The following is a 14,755-nucleotide window of genomic DNA, read 5'->3' as shown; positions in this document are numbered from 1 at the left end:
TGTAAATAGATGGTAGAGTAGAGACGGTATCGTGATTCGTGTATTTTCTAAAACCAAGATCTAAACATGTCTGATAACTTTAGACTAATGCAAAATGGTATCCTAAGAGCGCCATAACCGAACAACCATGTCTCTATCAACCCTCGCAACACCCCTGGCTTCGTTTCCAACTTCAGGTCCTCTTTCTGAGGTTTCTCCGTTACCGTCTACAAACCTCAGAGGTTCAACGTTGAAGTGTGCAAAAAATAGAACCACTGCTGACAAAATCTCCTGCTTGGCATAATTTCGTCCAGGACACATAGCCACGCCGCCTCCATAAGGAAAGTAATTTCCCGAGGCAATTCCACTAGATCCTTTTTTGATAAAACGCTCAGGCCAGAATTCTTCTGGTGGGTACGAAGCCGTTGACCACACTTCGGGCGCATTGTGGGCCAGATATGATGGGGCGAGGATAAGATTACCCTGCTTGAGTGTGTATCCGTCTAGTTCGATGGATTCTCTCAATTTGCGAACGACAAAAACTGAAGATCTGAGACGCATGCACTCCAGATATACTGAGTTGAGCAGTGGTAGCTTTCTCATCTCGGCAATATCAAGCTGCTTGGTCTCTTTGTTGTAAACGGTGGCAACCTCTTCCTTGATGCGTTTGAAAGTCTCTGGTCGACGGAGAATCTCAATGATGACCCAGGATGTCATGGGAATAGCATTCGAGTTAATACTCCAGATAAGACCCATCTGGAAAGACGCCCTTCCGTCTAGACCGATGCCGTACTTTTCCATGGCGACTTCTCGCTCACGAACAAGCCTGGAACCAAAGTGTGGCTCCCAATCAGGGTTTGTCTCGTTGCTGGCTTGCCAGTTGAGATTCTGCCAGCCATTTTTGAGATACTGCTTCACAGTCTCAAGGCACTTGTCTCTGGCGTTCCAGCCCTTGCGGCAGAGAAACTTGGGAAGGCCATAGAGAAGAGGCATAAAGTCGTTATCGTATTCCCAAAAGACATCAGCAAAGTTTGGATCGACGTCAAACACCCCTTGACCAGCAAGGGCAATTGTAGATGCTCTGAACATATGCTTCCTCATAAACTCGTCGATGCCAATCTCAATAGGTCCCTGGACAGTCTCGAGCTCGTTGACCATGAGGCCAACGAACAATTCTGTAAGGCCAGTAACGGCAGTAGATCCAATAAGGTGATGCTCGTAGAGTTCGTGGAATTTTCTCCAGATACGATCCTCATCGCGACTCGGTATCAAAGGGATTCGTGCAGAGCCTGAGACGTCTTTTGCGACTAACGCAACATCCTTCTGGGGGAGACGCTTGACCTTTTGAGCGACTCTAAGAGCAAATTCTTCGAATGTAAGTTCCTTTGAACATCGAAAGACTTGTTGCACACTTCTCGTTCCGTGGATCAGGTAGGCGTGGTCGAGGCCAAGGCGCATCCGCAGGGGCTCTCCACTGTCTACCCTTTTGCTGCATTTTGTTAGCCATGAAGAAGAAGCAGAACAGTTAATAACTTACACAATAGACTTGAAAAAGCCATGGGGATTTTGAATCAGCCCAAGGGCTGAACCAAGGCCAGGAATACCGTAAGGTAGTGTGGAAGGCTCCTTGCCCTGATAACGTCTGTCACTGAATCTCTGCAACGAGTACCGAATAGTGGTGATACAATATGTCGAAAAAAGTAAAACCAAAACTGCCGCCAGGGCATAATACATCTTAGGCGAGGTTTCCAAGATATGAGTGATCGTCATGACTGCAGAATTGAGAGTGGTGAAACTGGAATTCAAATTGCACAAGGTCTCTTAACAACTGTACACTAAAGAAGACCGTCACAGTGATAAAGTGCGTTTAAAGTGACTTTTCTTTTTCCCTTCTCGACGATGCAAGGAAATTCTCAACACGCTCCATAAATAGCCAAACAAGCAACCCCATGACCCATTACAAGGCTGGTTTTGAGATGACACCCGCCAGGATGTCAAAAGAAATGACCGCTGTAGGCATAAGAGACGAAATAATTCAATTGTCTTATGCTAGATTAGACCAGCATTTAGGCTACTTTATTTTGACGCCCTAAGCCTTAGAGGCCAATTCTTCTGTTACCCACCTGACACCCAAGGACGGACTAGGACTTGTTCTGTGCTGTCGAGAGAGGAGTTTATCATGGACCAGGATGCTGGGTATCTACAGACTACGAGCTAAATGCTGTCAGACTGGTCAAGTCAATTCCTTCGAGTTGCGGGTACTGTTACGGGTCGTCGGGCTGAGCAACATCCACATTCCGGGCGAAGGGTCCAGCAGTCTAACCTGGATCTGAGGCAAAGTATAGTAGAGCAGAGGTAGGGTGTCCGGGTAGAGATAGTCATGATGTCCATGCTTCTGGGGGTTTCATTATGCAACATATGTGTTGGTTATGCTCTGTTGGTCCTTATTGTCAGATCCATGGTGTTTTTCTTTTTGATACAGCAGTCCAGAGTTAATATGCATCATGACGCTGTTTATGATACGACATAGAATGATAAGTCGCGTAGACTATTCAAGAGTAAGGTCAAATGCAGATCATCTTGGCCCCCTTCTCCAGAACCCATGCCATGTCTCACTCATCTTCCCATCTGCCGTACGTCTACCGATGCAGTGGTTATTGGGTGAGAAATCATTACATATTACCAAAAGGAACCGAGGATAGCTGACTGCATGCTTCGGTGCAAGACAGGGACCAGGATACCTCGCTAAGGGCCTTGTAATAATGGATCTGGTATTACTAAACTTGGCAGGGCGGAAAAAGAAACCCTGCTTAAAGCGTTTAGATAACAGGAATACAGCAACGAGCGAATAGCCTTCTATGACCGCTTCTTTGGAAAAGGAATTCTTGTTAGTGGATCGTTTCACAACAGAGACTTCAAAAGGATTCAGACACGTAGCATTGTTGCGGGTCAAAATCCTTCTGGGCGTGGATCATCGTGACCCAAGCGTTGAAGACCCTGTCTGTGCTGTCGGAGAATCAAGCCAGTGCACGCGGATCATGAATCAAATTGATTGAACGGGTTCTTTTTGCGAAGCAACAATAAACAGAAAGTTACAGTAGATGCATGCTATATTGAAAACACTCCACAACGAGCCTCCTGTCAATCCATAGCCCTACCAACCAACAACACGCTAGCCAGGAATGGTTTACTCCTGGGCTTCGACGTCCCGCCGCACACACCGTAGCTTGATCTTTTCGGGGTGCTTTACCTTGAGCAGGAAATTGAAACTCGACTGCTTCGCCTCTTCCATCAGAGCCATTGACGCCGCAGTTTTGAGGTCGTCTTCACCGTCTGTGTCGGGCTCCACGGTGTACTCCTTTAGAAGGCACACAAGCACAGCCACAAATTCCACTTGTGAGAACTTCTTACCAGGACACACGCGCGGTCCAGCGGCCCAAGGTAGGAAAGCTCCAGTAGGCATGGGGGCCATTCTCTCGCCTTCGGTCTCGTCCCGGGTGATCCAACGGCTGGGAAGCCATTCTAGGGAGTTATCGCCCCATGATGCGGACGATGTGTGCAGGCCTGCCAGGTTGACACCGACAAAGGTGTTCTTGGGTATCGTGTAGGCAGTACCGTTGACCTTGAGAGTTTGGTCTACGAGTGTTGTCTTGGGGACCGCCCTTGCTGCTCCGAATAATCGTAATGTTTCGTGCTGGGCATGTTAGTACAGGTCAATTGAGGAGGAGAGTGACATACCATAATAGCGAGTACGCGCTTTAATTGAGGGTAGAAAGTCTCGTAGTCCAGGTCCTTGACATCAACGCCCGCAGTGACTTGGTCGACCTCTTCAGCAGCCCATTTCTGCCATTTGGGGTTCGCTGCGAGAAGAATGGTCGCGTAGGCGAGAGTGTTGGATGTTGTTTCGTGTCCAGCAAGATTGTAGCTGAACAGATTACCGTAGATCTCGGTGTCAGTCAAGTGTCTGGCACCCTTGCCCTGCTTGTTCTCATTCTCGGACGCGCGCACCAGGATACTCATGAGGTTATCTTGCTCCTCTGCGCCGGCGTTCATGGCCTCGCGCTCTTCCTCGACCATCTCGGCCATGTACTGGCGAAAATTGACCACGGCATCCTGCACCTTCTTGAACTTGGAGGGCAGCATCCATGCTGGGAGGCCAAGAGTGGCGGTAAAAACAGCAGTGAAGAGGTTTCCGAGTATTATACTGAGAGAGTCACGATAGCTGAGACTGTGGTTCTCGAGTTCGCTCTCAAGTCCACTTCCGAAGGTGTAACTTCTGCCAAAGCCAGCAGCCGTGAGAACATGCAGAGCAAGCACCATGGTATCGCTCTGGGGATTGACAAAGCCTTTGGGGTTTGAAGCCCACATCTTGAGCATATCGGTAGCCTGTCTCTTGGATTCATCCCACACAAGTGCACTGTTCCTCTCATTGAACGGAGGGGTGGTGATTCTTCGGTGTCGCACCCAGTCATCGCCTTCAGTAGTCACGACATTGCGACCGAAGATCTCAAGAGGCTTGTAAAGAGCTACAGCCTTGACAAAGTCTTTGCGTCGGCGACAGAGGTCATCCGATGCTTTTGCGTTGCCAGTGAAGACACGGATCTGCTTGGGACTGACGATGATGAAAGTATCGCCAATGCGCTCTTGTAGGCCATGAATCTGTTCGTAGTTCCAGTCGCGGCTGTTGTATTCTACAAAGTTTCCCAATCCAAAAGGCAAGATCTTGCGCAGCAGAGGTTCCAGCCAGCTGGAGCAAAGAAGATAAGGAACATTTGACTGCCGTTCATTAGTATCCTCGTCTCAACTCGCAGTGCCTGTGACTTACAGGATCGATTGGTGTGATGAGCACTGGAAGGCCGATAGCTTTGGCCTTTCTGTAATTCCAAAGTAGCTGTACAGTAGAGAGAACAATGTAGCCCAGCACCAAAATGCAGATGGCGTTAAAAGGCGAGATCATGATGCTCGCAGTAGATAATTTGGTAGGCATGTGGTGTAATGTGAGGGTGAGGGTAGGTTGGAATGGAAGGTGCGATTTTATGTACCGTCCGCGCTCCCAAGTTACAGTGGACAGCGCTAAATTTAGAGCCCGACTGCCACTACGCAGCACTAATTCGTCTGTTTCAGCGGCGCTACAGCCCTGTCATCCGCCTGCCATATCTTACCGCCAGAGTCGAAATGGGTAATTTACAGATTATCGCGGTTGTTCCAGGCATTGAATGTCATGCTTTCAGGTTCGAGAATTGCAGTGGAGAGGCTTAGAATATCCAATTTATTCAGGTCTAATGTCTAGTTATCTGGTCTAAAAGCAGTTCGTAACCTTCATCATAGGCTTGAATGCACTGAGCCTAAAGAGCTCTGTCTCAGGCGTCTGCTGCAAGATCACAGGAAACCATCTCACAGGTCCCGACCAAGCAAGAAAACTAATAACCCAAAAGTAACCCGCCAGCTTTGCCAGAATACTAGTAGCCTTGTATTTCCAGAGAGGAAGGAATAAATCTCCAAATAGATCCTCCAGCATGAGTCCGATCAATTGTGTAGAAAAGAATTGAATGGCTCCAGATTTGACTGCTGGTACTGCGCTTCCCATATCGCTGGGGACGTGAACAAGACCTGACAGCGCGAAAGCAAGAAGGATCTTCAGGTATCGCGATGGCAAAGAGTACGAATTGAGGCGGAACACATTCTTTACAATCCATGTAGCGGTACCTCGAAGATTATTCTGCAGGCCTTGATGCCAAAAGGTTCTGCATTTGTTAGCTAGTGTGAGATTGGGAGAGCTTGGAAACTTACGACCAGAAACGTCGAAGACAATACGACTCGGACAATTCACCAAAGATCGGTCGCCAATCCTTAACTGCTTTGGGGTTCATTATGATCGAAGTCGCAGAGGCCAGCGAGTATCCTCCCTGGATGAAGCAAAAGATTGACACAACCGTCGTAACGGTCGCAACGTACCGAACTTGCAGCTCTGCCATCGTCACATCGCCAATGCGTCGAAACACGGGTACATAGCCCGGTGCCATGTACTCTTGATTCAGGCTCAACTGTGTAGTGATGCACAGCTTGTGAACAAAGTAGCAGAGCAGCACTTTGAGCAGATTGATGCACACAAATGGCGTCGCGCCCGGGACGTACGATGGGTCCTTGGAGTCAAAATGATGGATGTTTCTGATCTCCCATGGCGTGCCCAGTCCTCTCATCGAGGACGCAACCTCTTGTCCAAAGACATATCGCGAGCGAAACTCTACGAATCTCGATTGAGCAGGCTGGTCCTTCTTTTCGCGATCCTCAGCGTACGCAATCTTGCGCACGATCATGCGCTCAAAATACGTCAATGAGATCTGAGGGAATGCCGATATGATGGCTCGAGATACCCATCCTGGTGGTTCGATGAAGTCTTCAAAATGGTAAAGCGCCACGAAAGTGGTAATGAGAAAGATGATGAACCCAATTGGGCGTAGGATCGATGTGCGCGACGTGAAGCCTGCGATGTAGATGAAGAAGAATTGCTGGGCGGTTGAGAGCACCAGTGGGTGAAGGTACAGACGACAGGCCATTGTTGTCTGAGATGTCCGTTAGACAGAGATAGAGGGTATCCAAGTGATTGCGAAGCTGTTGACTTGGGATACTCTCAGTGACTGGGACATGTAGTTGATACAGCGGTGGGATATCTCTTACCGAGAGATGGAACAGTACTCTCCACGATCAACACAGGGGTCGTCCTTGTAGCCAGCGGAGTCCAAAGTTCTCTGCTGTTTCGAGATGCACTGACAACACGAGCCGATGCTATTTTCTGAGATAAGCAGAAGCAAAGGTAGATGCGTGAAACCACATCCTGGTTGACCCATGATTCACTGGACCTGATCTCAGGCTTCGAACATTCTGGTGTGGAATTAATGCTCCCTAGCTCAGATCCTTTAATGGAACTACCATGCTTGACGCTAATCAGTGGTGCTCAGATAGCCGATTGATCCCTGCGTGTTAGTAGTTTCACGCCCCCATCTCAACTCCATCGTCTTGATCAATGCTCACCACCTAACTTTTAGGCTCAGCGGAAGTTGTCTTCCGTATAGCACAGAGGCGTAGTAATAGTTGGTCAAAGTCCGTGAATCCTTCACTTCGGTTTGAAGGGTCCAGAAAAGATATGCCGGTGGGCAGAAAATTCTGAGACTTGGGTACAAGACGCATGAATGTTGGTCGCGTGAATCCTCCTTCCTGCATAACCATCGTGGTCCCATCTCCACCAGAAAAGTGACACGAAACGGTTTTTATGACAGCAGCGCTTACTTTCTTTTGTTGCTTGATTTGTTGGTACCAAATTAGATCACCAGCCCTGAAGGCATCCACTGCGGCTGATCTTGAGTCCTGTCCTTCTCCATTCTTTTGTTGTTCACCGGCTTCAGTGATATTGGGTATGGAGCGATCCCCCCAATAACACCTACAACAATTGAAACGAATTCTTCATCACTCAGAGCTTAGGGTAGATCGATCCAAGTCATTTGCCATGGTGCTGAATAACGTCACTCTCGGAGTGGTTTGCTGCGTGATCGTGGTCGCCGTCGCTTTAGCTACACGAAAGGGACCAGATCCAAGGGAACCACCCTATGTCAAAGAAAGGGTTCCATACTTCAGTCACATCTACGGACTATTAAAGCATGGCTTGCGATACTTTGATCTCGTTAGGTAGGTCTTGCCTCAAGCCTGTTGAACAATTACTGACAATGTCAGCGCTGCACAACCGCATCCAATCTTTACGATTGACATGTCGGGCCAGAAGAACTACATCGTGACCTCTCCAGAGCTCGTGCAAGCAGTTCAACGTAACACAACATCGTTGTCATTTAGTCCAGCTATGATTCCTGCTTTCCGTCGAATGATGGGCTTTGATGAAGCTGGTATTGAACTCATCTTCCGTGATGCTCATACTGAGAAGGGCATGTATGGTGAGATCCATCGCGTTCAGAAGGCTTCACTTCTTCCTGGAACAGAATCTCTAGACGAGCTGTGCACGGTAATTCGCAGCAAGCAATTGACCATTGTCAACGATATACCTTCAAGTCAGACCATTGACCTTTACGCTTGGGTTCAGGATCTGTTCATGAGAACAAATAACTCGGCATGCTTTGGAGAGAAGGATCCCTTTACCCTCAACCCATCTCTAAACTCAACATTTTGGTAAGCGATTCGTGAAATAAAGAGTTCTTAACTAACATACGCAGGCTATGGGAGGCAAACATCAAGGTTCTTCTTCTGGGCATCCCTTGGTTTCTGAGCCCCAAGAAGTACTCAACCGCGCAGCAGACTCGCAAAGAGCTTGTTGATGCATTCTACCAGTATCTGAACGACAATGGACTGGATACTGCTTGCTCATTCATCAAAGAGCTCTCCAACCTCGGTATCCGTCGAGGTCTAAGTACCGAGAATAACGCTCGTGCTTTGTTGGGAAGCATCTTGGCCATCGTTGGGAATACAATCCCCACGACATTCTGGCTCCTCATCCAAATCTTCTCTCGACCTGATCTTCTCAGTGAGATCCGATCAGAACTCGAAGCTACTTTGGAAGATCCCTCAGCACAATCAGGAGTGTCCCTAAATTACACTGTCATCCGAGAAAAGTGCCCCGTCTTCATGTCAACGTACGAGGAAATCCTTCGCATGACAAGTGGTATTGCAACAGTGCGCTACACCAATGAAGATACTCTAATCCAGGACCGTTGGCTCCTCAAGAAGGGTGCTCAAGTGCAGATGCCCACCGCATTCATCCACGCAGATCCTGCCACCTGGGGTGCAGACGCGGAAGTATTTGACCACACGAGATTCCTCAAGACCAAGGTTCTTACCAAGGAGCAGAAGGCTCGACGAGCGGCTGCTTTCAGACCATTTGGTGGTGGTAACACGCTGTGTCCTGGTCGTCACTTTGCTTCGTACGAAGTTCTTACTTTTGTTGGGAGTATCTTGTTGGGCTTTGATATGACACCTACTACAGAGACTTTCGATATCCCGCAGATGGATAGATCTAAGCTTCCTTTGACTTCGCTGAAGCCAGCTGGGGATATCAAGGTCAACCTCACGAGACGGAGTGGTTGGGAGAAGGCCGAGTTCAAATAGTCATATGGTAGATCTTGCACTGCAGCGTTATAGTAGATATCTTGGTTAATACATGATACATTTTTTAAATCATCCTGTCCTCTCACTTATGGCATAGATAGTTTGTGAGTGAAGAGTATTCAGCCAGATAATCATTAATGATTTGACTTGTATCTTGTCAACAGGTATGGTAGATGTTACAACTTGACAACCTCAATTGGAAACCAACCTCTTGTTCAAGAAGCTACTTCTATTGCTGTATTTCCTTGAAAATACACTTGTATTATCTACCGTTTTAATATTCCTGTGTGACTCGGCAGTTCTAGTTATTGCTGCCTTCGAAGAGTATTTGGCCTGACAGCATGTCAAAAGACATGTGATATCTCCTCTGTATCCATTCGATCAGTGTTTGAAGTTCATATTCGATCACAAATTGCCTTTACTCTTTTCTCAAGAGATGACCTCTTGGTTTTGAGGAGCCTGTTGACGGAGGCAGACTTTTCAATAATCACTTCAAGCTAAAGAAGCTTGGTGTAGCGGGCAGAAGAGATACCTTTAGTCTTTAGTAAGAAGTAAGCGTTCTCTAAGTTATACTCAAGCTACTCTAAGATGCTCTAATTAATTCGTCTCTAAGACTGTTAGCACCAGCTTGTTTGCTTTTGCTATGGTATGGTTGTGAGATCGATAGCGGATTGTTACAAACTTTCCTCCATATATCCTAATTTTCAAGCAACTATCACGTGAACATGAGCATCAGCGTAATTGGTTTAGTGGTAAAATTCTCCGTTGCCAATCAGTATCGGGGAGCCCTGGGTTCGATTCCCAGATTACGCATTTCTTTTTCCTCTTTTTGCCCGTCGACCAGGACTATCACATCCAACAATCTTTTGCCAGAATTATTTCTCATTCTCAGGCTTCAGGTTGCATGTTTTTCTGACGACCGAAAGTGCTGTGTGGTTGTGTCGTCACGTCTATCAACAAATGCCTGATGACAGAGGCGAACCCTGGAGCCGCTTGCGCAATCATGTGGCACACCCGTTGATCCCTTAGTATTGGCATCTTGGCGATAATGAATGATCAGGATCTTTTTTGCCGGACATGACCTTGATTTCTTGGTTTCGCCATCTCCGCTTCCCTGCGTCTACAACAGCTGAACCGTGGAGAAGGGGATTCGCGGGGTGACCGGTCGCTAGGTGCCGGGTAGGCTTGACGCTTTTCGACCGCGGTCTTTACTCAACATGATTGTGAATGCTTCTTTAATACTGCTTAATGAATTGTTTATTGCGGTTTTACTGACTTAGTCTGTGTTAACTGCATTTGAATGTATTGATTGCTGGTAGAGCTGCATCTATCATGACGTCAATAGAAGTAATTGTAGAATCATGGTAAATGATCGTTCGTTTGAACCAACAACTGTATTCAGCTCCCCAAAACATCAATCGCACTATTCATCATTCATTAAAGATAACCATCATGTCTCTCACGCCCCTTGCGTCCCTTCGCGTCTCGAAACATCTCATTCCAGCACATAACCTCATCCCCAACTGCAGCCTTCAGCAAAAGCCTCTCCTCCACTACCACGCAGCCTTCCAGCGTCCCATCTCAGCATCAAAGATTGAATCACACCTCACGTCAATTGGCGCAGTGACACCTCAATGGCGCTACACAATGTACAGCCAGACACACTTTCACAGCACATCCCATGAGGTTCTCTGCATCAGCCACGGCAGGGCGCGTCTGTGCTTTGGTGGCGAGGAGAATGAAGGACGCGTTGAACCTGTGGTGGAACAGGGCGATGTTGTTATTGTGCCGGCCGGGGTTGGACATCGGCTGTTGGAGGATTTGGATGGCGGGTTCGAAATGGTGGGGAGTTATCCGGAGGGATGCGATTGGGATATGTGCTATGGGAAGAAGGGCGAGGAGAGTAAGATTAATGCCATTAAGGATTTGAGTTGGTTCCGGAAAGATCCTATCTATGGGGACAAAGGACCTGCTACTGAGGTATAGATCTAACGGCGATCGAGGCGTCGCGTGGCATGAACCGGTGTGGCTGCTTATGAGAAAACGTCAAACTCAATTAAGGAACGTCATTGGATTCAAATCATGTATTTTCAATCCGCCATTACTATCTTCAACCATTAATCCGTTACCATATCATACAGTAATTGCAATTAACCGCAGCTTAGACGTTCATGACGAGAGCAGCACCACCGAACAGGGCACCGAGCGCAATGGCAGCGGTAGCCTGGGCAGCACCCTCAGTTGAGGTCTCGGGAGACAGACCAGTGGCGCCAGCCTCGGTACCTGCGGGAATACCCGAAGTGAAGGGAATGTCGCTGACGGAGCTGGCGCCAGAGAAAGCAGCCTCTTGAGTGCTTGCAGTAGGGTTGGCGGTAGCAGAGGGCTTGTCAGGGTTGAGGACACTACGAACGTTAGCTTGGCACTTGAGCATAATAGATAGAGACTTACCCGTCAATGACGTGAAGAACACCGTTGGAGATGAGAACATCAGGAACGATGACCTTGGCCTCGTTGACATAGACAGTTCCGTTGTAGATGGCAATGTTGAGATCCTCGCCATCGGAAGTAGTGAGGGTACCGTTCTCGAGTGTGCTGCTGTAGCCAAGAGTGTTGTTGACGACGTGGTACTTGAGAATATCTTGCAGATCAGACTCGCTAGCGTTGGCAAGGATGGAGCCAATGTTGGCAAAAGCGCCGTTGCTGGGAACAAAGACGGTAATGTTCCTCGCACTGGTGAGGTTGGGCAGAAGCTTAGATTCTGTGAGGGCGCCAGCAGCGGCGGAAAGGTTGGCGGCGATGGCAGTATCGGAGATGTTCTTGGGGATGGTAAGAACACGGTTGATGATGTGAATGACACCACCGGTGAAGTTAAGATCCTAGAGAGTCAGTCAGAAGGGTCAATGCTATGAGTGGGTAATGACTTACAGCCTTGGTCACATTGGACTGAGCGCGGAAGCCACTGTAGAAGCTGACAGTGTCGTTCTCAGCCATGACCTCAACACGCTGTCCACCAGTGACATTGGAGTATGTCGAGTTGGTCAACAAGGTAGGAACGAAGGCAGCCATGTCCATCTCGGTGATGTTGCTGGCATAGTAGGTGCCGTTCAAGATATGGTATTGCAGAAGATCGGTGACAAAGCTGGAGTTGTCGCTGACCATGCTGGCAATAGATTTATCCTTGAGAAGCTCCTCGAGGGCATCGTTGCTGGGTGCCAAGATGGTGACATTGCGCAGACGGTTAAGGTCCCCAAGAAGATCGGATGGGATAAGGCCTGTAAGGGTCAGTATAGGAAGTAACAAGACATTACTGCTACGTACCGGCAAGCGCAGAGAGAGTGTCGTTCTCAGATGCAATAGCTGCGGTAAGGTTGGGACGGCTCTGGGCGGCAGCCAAGCCCGAGAGGGCAAGAGTAACAAAAGTTTGTGTCTTCATTTTGGATGTCTTTGCCTAGATAGAGTTATCCTGAATAAACAATTGCCCAAAAGGATGGGGGAAACACGGCGCTTTTGAACTATTTCCAGAGGAGCTCAGTCGACAAGTTCCGTTAGCTCTCGCGGTAGCTTCCTATCCAATTGGTATAGCTTCACGAGCACGAGCCTTCTCGAGACCAGGCTCGATTCAGGTTAAAACAGAGTCAATGACATAGACCAAGATGTATCTCGCGTCATGAGTGGCCAGAGGTCTGTAAAGCGCAACTCAAGCTCAGCCCACCTGCCAAGGCTCATGTTGTTTGAGGCGAGGGTTCAAAGTCAAGGACTATGCCAAGCAAGGGTCAGGCCTTCGACTGAAAGCTGTCGTGGTTTGCCGCGTGCCGAAAGCCGGGGGGCACGAAGCAGTTGTGCTCGGGAGTTGCGAAACACCCAATGGCAAAGCCGAACAACAAATTCAATTGGATAACGTGCGATTCCATTTGCTACTGTAACTAACCCTGCTCGTATCGACTTTTTGGAAAGCCTGTTTGTCCACCGGTTTGTAGACGCCGTCGCATGGGGGCGCAACCGACCGCGTAACGGACAACCTACACAGACGATAGCTTCCTTCATGGCCAGCAATATTCGGAATTGGCGATAGGCTGGAGTCCGTCCAATACAGCCTAGGGCCGCCAGCTCTAAGCTCCTTCAGCCGGATCCACATCCCCGCACGCCGATCGGGTATATTGATATCGTCATAGACATTGGATTAAAGTATCGTAACAGTTTAGCTTGCAGCACGTTTGCAAAGTCGACTGTTGGTGAAAGAATTAAAGACGCTGCCAAGATCTCGGCAGCGCTAGGGTGGCATTCCAGCTCTCCCATAGGATGCGCAGACAGCTCCCTTTGACTCGTAGAAGGTTGGCCAAGCTACCACGTAAAACGCCAAGGGAGCAAGGGATGCAACAATCTGGTTGTCAGCTCATGCATCGGCGAAAACTGGCCGATCCAGGTCCAGACCCTGTGAATCGTCCTAGCAAAATGCTGGCAGGAGCCCATTGGTTTGATCGTAGAGCGCAACGAAGGTTCAACCAATTGACCCGACAACTCATAGAGGAGGGCCAAAAGGATCTGCATTCTCGAGCTTCACCCTTTTTGTTTCTCTTGAATCATCCCCAAATACCGCTCCGTCCTCACTTGCCTCTGCTTTCTTTTCTTTGTTCATCACTTGTTCTCGCCTCGCTCGTTGAAGATTGACAAGATTCGCTCGATCGGGGTCACGGCATTTTTGGAGTTTCTTTCGAAGGGGTTTCATCGCCTTGACGATCTCGGGCTATCATTGTTAGTTGGTCATCGAGGATTATGAATATGGAGCATTGCGTACCGTTCCCCAGTAATCCGTCATCCTCTCTGGTGGTTCCTCCTCGAGCATCTTGCGACAGCTATCAACAGACCCAAGGATCTTGTCCCGCATGTTGGCAAAGACTGATTCTTGACTAGCATTCTCGCCTTGGCCAGGAGACGGGATCAAGATGTCGAGCAATCCATGATCAACAATAGAAAGCGATGCCATCATAATTTGACTGGGCGCATAGTGAAAGTAGGCATCCGTCACAAGAGGACTGAACTTGAGGATATCGCGCGCTCGAGCGTGTGCCTTGTTAATTCGCGTCTCTTCGTCAGGAAGTCTTCGTCTGAGTTCCAGGATAGCACCCTCGAGCGCTCTGAATGGATGTCGCACGTCGAACGCGAAGCGAATTCCTTGACATAGCAGAAATTCTCCCGCAAGAATCTGTTCACCTGTTGTGTTTGGGAACTTTTCCGAAAAAGCATTGAGTTTGTAGAAGAAACCCTCCGCTTTGCAGCCGAAAAACAGTGATGTCTTGAGAAGGTCGGTCGCTGGGTATGTCATGACCGAGTTGGTCACGTAGAATCGTCGCAGAAAGATGGCAGCGGTTGCTCGAATCTCCGTAGGAAGTTCACAAAATTGAGCCGCGCGAATGAGCTCAACGGTGAAGAACTTGACAAGACGGATTTCTTCATCGGGGGTGAGGAAGTCGGGAGGAGGATCTGTCGCAAGTCGAGGAGCGATCTGTTCTCGAGCGAGCGAGTTCGTCTTTGCGCGTAGCTCTTGTAGGTTGGCTGGCGTGAATGACCAGAGCCTAAACTGGCTGGACTGCCGGTAGCGCTCGTCTTCTGTCGCCATGTTGATTGATGATGATACAGCAAAGATGGTGTTCTTGATCATGAGCGCATC

The 14,755-nt window shown here is 48.5% G+C and overlaps 7 protein-coding genes and 1 non-coding gene across 8 annotated transcripts; 3 read left to right on the top strand and 5 right to left on the bottom strand.

Moving 5' to 3' along the window:
• Window positions 1-102: 102 nt before the first annotated feature.
• B0J16DRAFT_392222 (cytochrome P450) lies at window positions 103-1,831 on the bottom strand (the record flags this gene model as incomplete). The annotated part of the gene is made up of 2 exons (XM_046131990.1): window positions 1,517-1,831; window positions 103-1,468 (listed from the first exon to the last, which is right to left on the bottom strand). The coding sequence occupies exons 1-2, from the start codon at window positions 1,747-1,749 to the stop codon at window positions 103-105; spliced, it is 1,599 nt and encodes a 532-aa protein (XP_045990074.1). The 5' UTR covers window positions 1,750-1,831.
• A 1,255-nt stretch (window positions 1,832-3,086) lies between these two features.
• Window positions 3,087-4,936, bottom strand: B0J16DRAFT_280139 (cytochrome P450; the record flags this gene model as incomplete). The annotated part of the gene is made up of 3 exons (XM_046123889.1): window positions 3,087-3,673; window positions 3,718-4,755; window positions 4,805-4,936. 3 exons carry the CDS (start codon window positions 4,934-4,936, stop codon window positions 3,167-3,169), a joined length of 1,677 nt encoding a protein of 558 aa, XP_045990073.1. The 3' UTR covers window positions 3,087-3,166.
• Window positions 4,937-5,278: 342 nt separating this feature from the next.
• B0J16DRAFT_392212 (membrane bound O-acyl transferase family-domain-containing protein) lies at window positions 5,279-6,536 on the bottom strand (the record flags this gene model as incomplete). Its single annotated transcript, XM_046131989.1, has 2 exons — window positions 5,279-5,723; window positions 5,770-6,536. 2 exons carry the CDS (start codon window positions 6,534-6,536, stop codon window positions 5,279-5,281), a joined length of 1,212 nt encoding a protein of 403 aa, XP_045990072.1.
• A 947-nt stretch (window positions 6,537-7,483) lies between these two features.
• B0J16DRAFT_392211 (cytochrome P450) lies at window positions 7,484-9,087 on the top strand (the record flags this gene model as incomplete). The annotated part of the gene is made up of 3 exons (XM_046131988.1): window positions 7,484-7,662; window positions 7,708-8,154; window positions 8,199-9,087. 3 exons carry the CDS (start codon window positions 7,484-7,486, stop codon window positions 9,085-9,087), a joined length of 1,515 nt encoding a protein of 504 aa, XP_045990071.1.
• Window positions 9,088-9,822: 735 nt separating this feature from the next.
• Window positions 9,823-9,900, top strand: B0J16DRAFT_t36. Its single transcript has one exon. It is a non-coding gene; the product is annotated as a tRNA-Gly (tRNA).
• Window positions 9,901-10,539: 639 nt separating this feature from the next.
• On the top strand, window positions 10,540-11,073 carry B0J16DRAFT_378876 (RmlC-like cupin domain-containing protein; the record flags this gene model as incomplete). Its single annotated transcript, XM_046130954.1, has 1 exon — window positions 10,540-11,073. One exon carries the CDS (start codon window positions 10,540-10,542, stop codon window positions 11,071-11,073), a length of 534 nt encoding a protein of 177 aa, XP_045990070.1.
• An 87-nt stretch (window positions 11,074-11,160) lies between these two features.
• B0J16DRAFT_38495 (FAS1 domain-containing protein) lies at window positions 11,161-12,678 on the bottom strand. Its single transcript, XM_046131468.1, has 4 exons — window positions 12,406-12,678; window positions 12,013-12,359; window positions 11,536-11,963; window positions 11,161-11,489 (listed from the first exon to the last, which is right to left on the bottom strand). Exons 1-4 carry the CDS (start codon window positions 12,518-12,520, stop codon window positions 11,249-11,251), a joined length of 1,131 nt encoding a protein of 376 aa, XP_045990069.1. The 5' UTR covers window positions 12,521-12,678; the 3' UTR covers window positions 11,161-11,248.
• Window positions 12,679-13,606: 928 nt separating this feature from the next.
• B0J16DRAFT_261246 (cyclin-like protein) lies at window positions 13,607-14,704 on the bottom strand (the record flags this gene model as incomplete). Its single annotated transcript, XM_046123270.1, has 2 exons — window positions 13,607-13,831; window positions 13,883-14,704. 2 exons carry the CDS (start codon window positions 14,702-14,704, stop codon window positions 13,607-13,609), a joined length of 1,047 nt encoding a protein of 348 aa, XP_045990068.1.
• Window positions 14,705-14,755: the final 51 nt, after the last annotated feature.

This window comes from Fusarium flagelliforme (assembly GCF_020744385.1).
Source record: "Fusarium flagelliforme strain FIESC 12 MPI-CAGE-AA-0113 chromosome Unknown B0J16scaffold_1, whole genome shotgun sequence".
NCBI lineage: Eukaryota > Fungi > Ascomycota > Sordariomycetes > Hypocreales > Nectriaceae > Fusarium > Fusarium flagelliforme.
This window is presented reverse-complemented; position numbering and strand designations above follow the sequence as displayed.